Genomic DNA, 12,357 nt, shown 5'->3' on the forward strand with positions numbered 1-12,357 from the left:
GTAGCCTCCATATACAGGTAAAATATAAACAAAATCAATTAAATAGTTTTCGAGATATTTGAAGTTAAAGTTTTGATTTTATACAACAGAATCAAACATTTACACTAAATATCTCGTTTTCTGCTCGATAGATTTTTACTAAATTTTACACAATTATAGAGAATAGTAATCCTCATATACAGGTAAAATATAAACAAAATCTATCAAATAGTTTTCGAGATATTTGAAGTTAAAGTTTTCACTTTATAGAACAGAATAAAACTTTAACTGTAAATATCTCGTTTCCTGCTCGATAGATTTTTACTACATTTTGCACAGTTATAGAGAATAGTAGTCCTCATATACAGGTAAAATATAAACAAAATCTATCAAATAGTTTTTGAGATATTTGAAGTTATAGTTTTCACTTTAGAGAACAGAAGCAAACTTTAACTGTAAATATCTCGTTTTCTGCTCGATAGATTTTTACTACATTTTGCACAGTTATAGAGAATAGTAGTCTCCATATATAGGTAAAATATAAACAAAATTTATCGAGTAGTTTTAGAGATATTTGAAGTTAAAGTTTTCACTTTATAGAACAGAATCAAACTTTAACCCTAAATATCTCGAACACTGCTCGATAGATTTTTACTAAATTTCACACAGTTATAGACAATAGTAGTCCTCATATACAGGTAAAATATAAACAAAATCTATCAAATAGTTTTTGAGATATTTGAAGTTATAGTTTTCACTTTATAGAACAGAATCAAACTTTAACCCTAAATATCTCGAACACTGCTCGATAGATTTTTACTAAATTTCACACAGTTATAGACAATAGTAGTCCTCATATACAGGTAAAATATAAACATAATCTATCGAGTAGTTTTTGAGATATTTGAAGTTATAGTGTTCACTTTAGAGAACAGAATCAAACTTTAACTCTATATATCTCGTTTTCTGCTTGAAATATTTTTACTAAATTTTACACAGTTATAGACAATAGTAGTCTCCATATACAGGTAAAATATAAACATAATCTATCAAGTAGTTTTCGAGATATTTGAAGTTAAATTTTTCACTTTATAAAACAGAATCAAACATTAACTGTAAATATCTCGTTTTCTGCTCGATAGATTTTTACTAAATTTTACACATTTATAGACAATAGTGGTCTCCGTATACAGGTAAAATATAAACAAAATCTATCGAATAGTTTTCAAGATATTTGAAGTTCAAGTTTTCATTTTGTAGAACAGAATCAAACTTTAACTCTAAATATCTCGTTTTCTGCTCGAAAAATTTTTACTAAATTTTACACAATTATAGACAATAGTAGTCCTCATATACAGGTAAAATATAAACAAAATCTATGGAATAGTTTTCATGATATTTGAAGTTCAACTTTTCACCTTATAGAACAGAAAAAACTTTAACTCTAAATATCTCGTTTTCTGCTCGAAACATTTTTACTAAATTTTACACAGTTATAGACAATAGTAGTCTCCATATATAGGTAAAATATAAACAAAATTTATCGAGTAGTTTTCGAGATATTTGAAGTTAAAGTTTTCACTTTATAGAACAGAATCAAACTTTAACCCTAAATATCTCGAACACTGCTCGATAGATTTTTACTAAATTTCACACAGTTATAGACAATAGTAGTTTTCATATATAGGTAAAATATAAACAAAATTTATCGAGTAGTTTTCGAGATATTTGAAGTTAAAGTTTTCACTTTATAGAACAGAATCAAACTTTAACCCTAAATATCTCGAACACTGCTCGATAGATTATTAATAAATTTCACACAGTTATAGACAATAGTAGTCTCCATATACAGGGAAAATATAAACAAAATCTATCGAGTAGTTTTTGAGATATTTGAAGTTATAGTATTCACTTTAGAGAACAGAATCTAACTTTAACTCTAAATATCTCGTTTTCTCCTCGATAGATTATTACTACATTTTGCACAGTTAGAGACAATAGTAGCCTCCATATACAGGTAAAATATAAACAAAATCTATCAAATAGTTTTCGAGATATTTGAAGTTAAAGTTTTGATTTTATACAACAGAATCAAACATTTACACTAAATATCTCGTTTTCTGCTCGATAGATTTTTACTAAATTTTACACAATTATAGAGAATAGTAATCCTCATATACAGGTAAAATATAAACAAAATCTATCAAATAGTTTTCGAGATATTTGAAGTTAAAGTTTTCACTTTATAGAACAGAATAAAACTTTAACTGTAAATATCTCGTTTTCTGCTCGATAGATTTTTACTACATTTTGCACAGTTATAGAGAATAGTAGTCCTCAAATACAGGTAAAATATAAACAAAATCTATCAAATAGTTTTTGAGATATTTGAAGTTATAGTTTTCACTTTAGAGAACAGAATCAAACTTTAACTGTAAATATCTCGTTTTCTGCTCGATAGATTTTTACTACATTTTACACAGTTATAGAGAATAGTAGTCTCCATATATAGGTAAAATATAAACAAAATTTATCGAGTAGTTTTCGAGATATTTGAAGTTAAAGTTTTCACTTTATAGAACAGAATCAAACTTTAACCCTAAATATCTCGAACACTGCTCGATAGATTTTTACTAAATTTCACACAGTTATAGACAATAGTAGTCCTCATATACAGGTAAAATATAAACAAAATCTATCAAATAGTTTTTGAGATATTTAAAGTTATAGTTTTCACTTTATAGAACAGAATCAAACTTTAACCCTAAATATCTCGAACACTGCTCGATAGATTTTTACTAAATTTCACACAGTTATAGACAATAGTAGTCCTCATATACAGGTAAAATATAAACATAATATATCGAGTAGTTTTTGAGATATTTGAAGTTATAGTGTTCACTTTAGAGAACAGAATCAAACTTTAACTCTATATATCTCGTTTTCTGCTTGAAATATTTTTACTAAATTTTACACAGTTATAGACAATAGTAGTCTCCATATACAGGTAAAATATAAACATAATCTATCAAGTAGTTTTCGGGATATTTGAAATTAAATTTTTCACTTTATAAAACAGAATCAAACATTAACTGTAAATATCTCGTTTTCTGCTCGATAGATTTTTACTACATTTTGCACAGTTATAGACAATAGTAGTCTCCATATACAGGTAAAATATAAACAAAATCTATCGAATAGTTTTCAAGATATTTGAAGTTCAAGTTTTCATTTTGTAGAACAGAATCAAACTTTAACTCTAAATATCTCGTTTTCTGCTCGAAAAATTTTTACTAAATTTTACACAATTATAGACAATAGTAGTCCTCATATACAGGTAAAATATAAACAAAATCTATGGAATAGTTTTCATGATATTTGAAGTTCAAGTTTTCACCTTATAGAACAGAATAAACTTTAACTCTAAATATCTCGTTTTCTGCTCGAAACATTTTTACTAAATTTTACACAGTTATAGACAATAGTAGTCTCCATATATAGGTAAAATATAAACAAAATTTATCGAGTAGTTTTCGAGATATTTGAAGTTAAAGTTTTCACTTTATAGAACAGAATCAAACGTTAACCCTAAATATCTCGAACACTGCTCGATAGATTTTTACTAAATTTCACACAGTTATAGACAATAGTAGTCCTCATATACAGGTAAAATATAAACAAAATCTATCGAGTACTTTTTCAGATATTTGAAGTTATAATTTTCACTTTAAAGAACAGAATCAAACTTTAACTCTATATATCTCGTTTTCTGCTCGAAATATTTTTACTAAATTTCACACAGTTATAGACAATAGTAGTCCTCATATACAGGTAAAATATAAACAAAATCTATCGAGTAGTTTTTGAGATATTTGAAGTTATAGTTTTCACTTTAGAGAACAGAATCAAACTTTAACTCTATATATCTCGTTTTCTGCTCGAAATATTTTTACTAAATTTTACACAGTTATAGACAATAGTAGTCTCTATATACAGGTAAAATATAAATATAATCTATCAAGTAGTTTTCGGGATATTTGAAGCTAAATTTTTCACTTTATAAAACAGAATCAAACATTAACTGTAAATATCCCGTTTTCTGCTCGATAGATTTTTACTACATTTTGCACAGTTATAGACAATAGTAGTCTGCATATACAGGTAAAATATAAACAAAATCTATCGAATAGTTTTCAAGATATTTGAAGTTCAAGTTTTCACTTTGTACAACAGAATCAAACTTTAACTCTAAATATCTCGTTTTCTGCTCGAAAAATTTTTACTTAATTTTACACAGTTATAGACAATAGTAGTCCTCATATACAGGTAAAATATAAACAAAATCTATGGAATAGTTTTCATGATATTTGAAGTTCAAGTTTTCACCTTATAGAACAGAATAAACTTTAACTCTAAATATCTCGTTTTCTGCTCGAAACATTTTTACTAAATTTTACACAGTTATAGACAATAGTAGTCTCCATATATAGGTAAAATATAAACAAAATTTATCGAGTAGTTTTCGAGATATTTGAAGTTAAAGTTTTCACTTTATAGAACAGAATCAAACTTTAACCCTAAATATCTCGAACACTGCTCGATAGATTTTTACTAAATTTCACACAGTTATAGACAATAGTAGTCCTCATATACAGGTAAAATATAAACAAAATCTATCGAGTACTTTTTCAGATATTTGAACTTATAATTTTCACTTTAAAGAACAGAATCAAACTTTAACTCTATATATCTCGTTTTCTGCTCGAAATATTTTTACTAAATTTCACACAGTTATAGACAATAGTAGTCCTCATATACAGGTAAAATATAAACAAAATCTATCGAGTAGTTTTTGAGATATTTGAAGTTATAGTTTTCACTTTAGAGAACAGAATCAAACTTTAACTCTATATATCTCGTTTTCTGCTCGAAATATGTTTACTATATTTTACACAGTTATAGACAATAGTAGTCTCCATATACAGGTAAAATATAAATATAATCTATCAAGTAGTTTTCGGGATATTTGAAGCTAAATTTTTCACTTTATAAAACAGAATCTAACTTTAACCCTAAATATCTCGTTTTCTGCTCGATAGATTTTTACTACATTTTGCACAGTTATAGACAATAGTAGTCTGCATATACAGGTAAAATATAAACAAAATCTATCGAATAGTTTTCAAGATATTTGAAGTTCAAGTTTTCACTTTGTACAACAGAATCAAACTTTAACTCTAAATATCTCGTTTTCTGCTCGAAAAATTTTTACTTAATTTTACACAGTTATAGACAATAGTAGTCCTCATATACAGGTAAAATATAAACAAAATCTATGGAATAGTTTTCATGATATTTGAAGTTCAAGTTTTCACCTTATAGAACAGAATAAACTTTAACTCTAAATATCTCGTTTTCTGCTCGAAACATTTTTACTAAATTTTACACAGTTATAGACAATAGTAGTCTCCATATATAGGTAAAATATAAACAAAATTTATCGAGTAGTTTTCGAGATATTTGAAGTTAAAGTTTTCACTTTATAGAACAGAATCAAACTTTAACCCTAAATATCTCGAACACTGCTCGATAGATTTTTACTAAATTTCACACAGTTATAGACAATAGTAGTCCTCATATACAGGTAAAATATAAACAAAATCTATCGAGTACTTTTTCAGATATTTGAACTTATAATTTTCACTTTAAAGAACAGAATCAAACTTTAACTCTATATATCTCGTTTTCTGCTCGAAATATTTTTACTAAATTTCACACAGTTATAGACAATAGTAGTCCTCATATACAGGTAAAATATAAACAAAATCTATCGAGTAGTTTTTGAGATATTTGAAGTTATAGTTTTCACTTTAGAGAACAGAATCAAACTTTAACTCTATATATCTCGTTTTCTGCTCGAAATATGTTTACTATATTTTACACAGTTATAGACAATAGTAGTCTCCATATACAGGTAAAATATAAATATAATCTATCAAGTAGTTTTCGGGATATTTGAAGTTAAATTTTTCACTTTATAAAACCGAATCAAACATTAACTGTAAATATCTCGTTTTCTGCTCGATAGATTTTTACTACATTTTGCACAGTTATAGACAATAGTAGTCTCCATATACAGGTAAAATATAAACAAAATCTATCGAATAGTTTTCAAGATATTTGAAGTTAAAGTTTTCACTTTATAGAACAGAATAAAACTTTAACTGTAAATATCTCGTTTTCTGCTCGATAGATTTTTACTACATTTTGCACAGTTATAGAGAATAGTAGTCCTCATATACAGGTAAAATATAAACAAAATCTATCAAATAGTTTTCGAGATATTTGAAGTTAAAGTTTTCACTTTATAGAACAGAATCAAACTTTAACCCTAAATATCTCGAACACTGCTCGATAGATTTTTACTAAATTTCACACAGTTATAGACAATAGTAGTCCTCATATACAGGTAAAATATAAACAAAATCTATCGAGTAGTTTTTGAGATATTTGAAGTTATAGTTTTCACTTTAGAGAACAGAATCAAACTTTAACTCTATATATCTCGAACACTGCTCGAAATATTTTTACTAAATTTTACACAGTTATAGACAATAGTAGTCTCCATATATAGGTAAAATATAAACAAAATTTATTGAGTAGTTTTCGAGATATTTGAAGTTAAAGTTTTCACTTTATAGAACAGAATCAAACTTTAACCCTAAATATCTCGAACACTGCTCGATAGATTTTTACTAAATTTCACACAGTTATAGACAATAGTAGTCCTCATATACAGGTAAAATATAAACAAAATCTATCGAGTACTTTTTCAGATATTTGAAGTTATAATTTTCACTTTAGAGAACAGAATCAAACTTTAACTCTATATATCTCGTTTTCTGCTCGAAATATTTTTACTAAATTTAACAGTTATAGACAATAGTAGTCCTCATATACAGGTAAAATATAAACAAAATCTATCAAGTAGTTTTCGAGATATTTGAAGTTAAAGTTTTCACTTTATAAAACATAATCAAACATTAACTGTAAATATCTCGTTTTCTGCTCGATAGATTTTTACTACATTTTGCACAGTTATAGACAATAGTAGTCCTCATATAAAGGTAAAATATAAACAAAATCTATCGAATAGTTTTCGAGATATTTGAAGTTCAAGTTTTCACCTTATAGAAGAGAATCAAACTTTAACTCTAAATATCTCGTTTTCTGCTCGAAACATTTTTACTAAATTTTACGCAGTTATAGACAATAGTAGTCTCCATATACAGGTAAAATATAAACAAAATCTATCAAGTAGTTTTCGAGATATTTGAAGTTAAAGTTTTCCCTTTATAGAAAAGAATCAAAGTTTAACTCTAAATATCTCGTATTCTGCTCGATAGATTTTTACTAAATTTTACACAGTTATAGACAATAGTAGTCCTCATATACAGGTAAAATATAAACAAAATCTATCAAGTAGTTTTCGAGATATTTGAAGTTAAAGTTTTCACTTTATAGAAAAGAATCAAAGTTTAACTCTAAATATCTCGTATTCTGCTCGATAGATTTTTACTAAATTTTACACAGTTATAGACAATAGTAGTCTCCATATACAGGTAAAATATAAACAAAATCTATCAAATCGTTTTCGGGATATTTGAAGTTAAAGTTTTCACTTTATAGAACAGAATAAAACTATAACTGTAAATATCTCGTTTTCTGCTTGATAGATTGTTACTACATTTTGCACAGTTATAGAGAATAGTAGTCCTCATATACAGGTAAAATATAAACAAAATCTATCAAATAGTTTTCGAGATATTTGAAGTTAAAGTTTTCACATTATAGAACAGAATCAAACTTTAACTGTAAATATCTCGTTTTCTGCTCGATAGATTTTTACTACATTTTGCACAGTTATAGAGAATAGTAGTCCCCATATACAGGTAAAATATAAACCAAATCTATGAAATAGTTTTCGAGATATTTGAAGTTAAAGTTTTCACTTTATAGAACAGAATCAAAGTTTAACTGTAAATATCTCGTTTTCTGCTCGATAGATTTTTACTACATTTTGCACAGTTATAGAGAATAGTAGTCCTCATATACAGGTAAAATATAAACAAAATCTATCAAGTAGTTTTCGAGATATTTGAAGTTAAAGTTTTCACTTTATAGAAAAGAATCAAAGTTTAACTCTAAATATCTCGTATTCTGCTCGATAGATTTTTACTAAATTTTACACAGTTATAGACAATAGTAGTCTCCATATACAGGTAAAATATAAACAAAATCTATCAAATAGTTTTCGAGATATTTGAAGTTAAAGTTTTCACTTTATAGAACAGAATAAAACTTTAACTGTAAATATCTCGTTTTCTGCTTGATAGATTTTTACTACATTTTGCACAGTTATAGAGAATAGTAGTCCTCATATACAGGTAAAATATAAACAAAATCTATCAAATAGTTTTCGAGATATTTGAAGTTAAAGTTTTCACTTTATAGAACAGAATCAAACTTTAACTGTAAATATCTCGTTTTCTGCTCGATAGATTTTTACTACATTTTGCACAGTTATAGAGAATAGTAGTCCCCATATACAGGTAAAATATAAACCAAATCTATCAAATAGTTTTCGAGATATTTGAAGTTAAAGTTTTCACTTTATAGAACAGAATCAAAGTTTAACTGTAAATATCTCGTTTTCTGCTCGATAGATTTTTACTACATTTTGCACAGTTATAGAGAATAGTAGTCCCCATATACAGGTAAAATATAAACCAAATCTATCAAGTAGTTTTCGAGATATTTGAAGTTAAAGTTTTCACTTTATAGAAAAGAATCAAAGTTTAACTCTAAATATCTCGTATTCTGCTCGATAGATTTTTACTAAATTTTACACAGTTATAGACAATAGTAGTCTCCATATACAGGTAAAATATAAACAAAATCTATCAAATAGTTTTCGAGATATTTGAAGTTAAAGTTTTCACTTTATAGAACAGAATAAAACTTTAACTGTAAATATCTCGTTTTCTGCTTGATAGATTTTTACTACATTTTGCACAGTTATAGAGAATAGTAGTCCTCATATACAGGTAAAATATAAACAAAATCTATCAAATAGTTTTCGAGATATTTGAAGTTAAAGTTTTCACTTTATAGAACAGAATCAAACTTTAACTGTAAATATCTCGTTTTCTGCTCGATAGATTTTTACTACATTTTGCACAGTTATAGAGAATAGTAGTCCCCATATACAGGTAAAATATAAACCAAATCTATCAAATAGTTTTCGAGATATTTGAAGTTAAAGTTTTCACTTTATAGAACAGAATCAAAGTTTAACTGTAAATATCTCGTTTTCTGCTCGATAGATTTTTACTACATTTTGCACAGTTATAGAGAATAGTAGTCCCCATATACAGGTAAAATATAAACCAAATCTATCAAATAGTTTTCGAGATATTTGAAGTTAAAGTTTTCACTTTATAGAACAGAATAAAACTTTAACTGTAAATATCTCGTTTTCAGCTCGATAGATTTTTACTAAATTTTGCACAGTTATAGAGAATAGTAGTCCTCATATACCGGTAAAATATAAACAAAATCTATCAAATAGTTTTCGAGATATTTGAAGTTAAAGTTTTCACTTTATAGAACAGAATCAAACTTTAACCCTAAATATCTCGAACACTGCTCGATAGATTTTTACTAAATTTCACACAGTTATAGACAATAGTAGTCCTCATATACAGGTAAAATATAAACAGAAGCTATCGAATAGTTTTCGAGATATTTGAAGTTAAAGTTTTCACTTTATAGAAAAGAATCAAAGTTTAACTCTAAATATCTCGTATTCTGCTCGATAGATTTTTACTAAATTTCACACAGTTATAGACAATAGTAGTCTCCATATATAGGTAAAATATAAACAAAATCTATCGAATAGTTTTCAAGATATTTGAAGTTCAAGTTTTCACTTTATAGAAAAGAATCAAAGTTTAACTCTAAATATCTCGTATTCTGCTCGATAGATTTTTACTAAATTTTACACAGTTATAGACAATAGTAGTCTCCATATACAGGTAAAATATAAACAAAATTTATCGAGTAGTTTTCGAGATATTTGAAGTTAAAATTTTCACATTATAGAACAGAATCAAACTTTAACCCTAAATATCTCGAACACTGCTCGATAGATTTTTACTAAATTTCACACAGTTATAGACAATAGTAGTCCTCATATACAGGTAAAATATAAACAGAAGCTATCGAATAGTTTTCGAGATATTTGAAGTTAAAGTTTTCACCTAATAGAAGAGAATCAAACTTTAACTCTAAATATCTCGTTTTCTGCTCGAAACGTTTTTACTAAATTTTACACAGTTATAGACAATAGTAATCTCCATATACAGATAAAATATAAACAAAATCTATCAAGTAGTATTCGAGATATTTGAAGTTAAAGTTTTCACTTTAGAGAACAGAATCAAACTTTAACTCTATATATCTCGTTTTCTGCTCGAAATATTTTTACTAAATTTTACACAGTTATAGACAATAGTAGTCTCCATATACAGGTAAAATATAAACAAAATATATCGAGTAGTTTTCGTGATATTTGATGTTAAAGTTTTGATTTTATAGAAGAGAATTAAACTTTTACTCTAAATATCTCGTTTTCTGCTCGATAGATTTTTACTAAATTTTACACAATTATAGAGAATAGTAGTCCTCATATACAGGTAAAATATAAAAAAAATCTATGGAATAGTTTTCATGATATTTGAAGTTGAAATTCTCACTTTGTAGAACAGATTCAAAATTTAACTCTAAATATCTCGTTTCCTACTCGACAGATTTTTACTAAATTTCACACAGTTATAGACAATAGTAGTCCTCATATACAGGTAAAATATAAACAAAATCTATCGAATAGTTTTCATGATATTTGAAGTTCAAGTTTTCACTTTGTAGAACAGAATCAAACTTTAACTCTAAATATCTCGTTTTCTGCTTGAAACATTTTTACTAAATTTTACACAGTTATAGACAATAGTAGACTCCATATACAGGTAAAATATAAACAAAATCTATTAAGTAGTTTTCGAGATATTTGAAGTTAAAGTTTTCACTTTATAGAAAAGAATCAAAGTTTAACTCTAAATATCTCGTATTCTGCTCGATAGATTTTTACTAAATTTTACACAGTCATAGACAATAGTAGTCTCCATATACAGGTAAAATATAAAGAATATCTATCGAGTAGTTTTCGAGATATTTGAAGGTTTCTCTTAATAGAATGGAAACGAACTTTTACTCTAAATATCCCGTTTTCTGTTTGACAGATTTTTATTAAATTTTACACAATTATAGAGAATAGTAGACATCATATATAGGTAAAATATAAATAAAATCTATCGAGTAGGTTTCTAGATATTTGATCTTAGTTGATGATATTATAGAACAGAATCAAACTTTAACTCTAAATATCTCGTTTTCTGCTCGATAGATTTTTACTAAATTTTACGCAGTTATAGACAATAGTAGTCTCCATATACAGGTAAAATATAAACAAAATCTATCGTGTAGTTTTCGAGATATATAGAACGGAAACAACTAACAAAAAAATCTCGTTTTCTGCTTGATAGAACTGTCTTACTAACTATCCAGTTCAGAAGTGTCGCTTCATTTTGTAAACAAACTTGAGATCTGTGTTATGTAACAACAGATTACAGCTAAAAACAATATATTTTCCGACATGTAGGTTTTTTTTTAAATAAGATAAAAGGTCAGAGGTTATATTTCTATAACCCAGGAAATGCAGCTTGGAAAAGGCTTAATAGGCTGACCTATTTACATTTACCTTTTTTCCAGTTCCCTAGCCTTATCAAGCAGGTGATCTCTGTTAGGTATAACACAACTTTGATTACTGGCAGCAGAGCCAATCTGACTAGGCACAGGTCTACTTTTAAAATATTTTTCTGCCTCGTCAAAAGGAAGTTTAGATACTTCTCCTTCAATACGAATCTGAAATTTTGAAGCTATTTATTACCAAAAATCAGTTCTAATAAATTAAATTTAAAAAAATTGAATTCAAACCCAATTTTACCTGTTTATGTAAAATATCCCAATAAAAAAGCAGTGCAGCCTTTGAATTTTCTTCCTAAGACATGGTTAATAAAGAAAATCCAATCAGTAACCTTAGGACGGTATGACAGAAGTTTGGAAAAGGCTTCTGGTACCTACCAATTCTCTTCCTTTGCGACTACTGTAGTGGGTGAAAAACTGGAAACCCTCAGGACCATAACCTTTCATAAGCACCATCCTTGCTGAAGGAACTCCATTCCTGATATGCCAAAGACA

General features: G+C 26.9%; 1 protein-coding gene across 1 annotated transcript in view; it reads right to left on the reverse strand.

Annotated features, from left to right (window-relative positions):
* LOC141448212 (pyridoxine/pyridoxamine 5'-phosphate oxidase-like) overlaps positions 1 to 12,357 on the reverse strand; it is a 52,196-nt gene that overhangs the window by 38,919 nt on the left and 920 nt on the right. The window contains exons 3-5 of the mRNA XM_074116415.1: positions 12,241 to 12,340; positions 12,104 to 12,157; positions 11,858 to 12,021 (exon numbers count right to left, since the gene is read on the reverse strand). Of these exons, the coding sequence (XP_073972516.1) occupies positions 11,858 to 12,021; positions 12,104 to 12,157; positions 12,241 to 12,340 (318 nt within the window). The remainder of the gene's footprint in view (positions 1 to 11,857; positions 12,022 to 12,103; positions 12,158 to 12,240; positions 12,341 to 12,357) is intronic.

The sequence above is a fragment of the Rhodnius prolixus genome, unplaced genomic scaffold (assembly GCF_049639745.1).
Source record: "Rhodnius prolixus isolate KJV_2025 unplaced genomic scaffold, Rpr scaffold_13, whole genome shotgun sequence".
NCBI lineage: Eukaryota > Metazoa > Arthropoda > Insecta > Hemiptera > Reduviidae > Rhodnius > Rhodnius prolixus.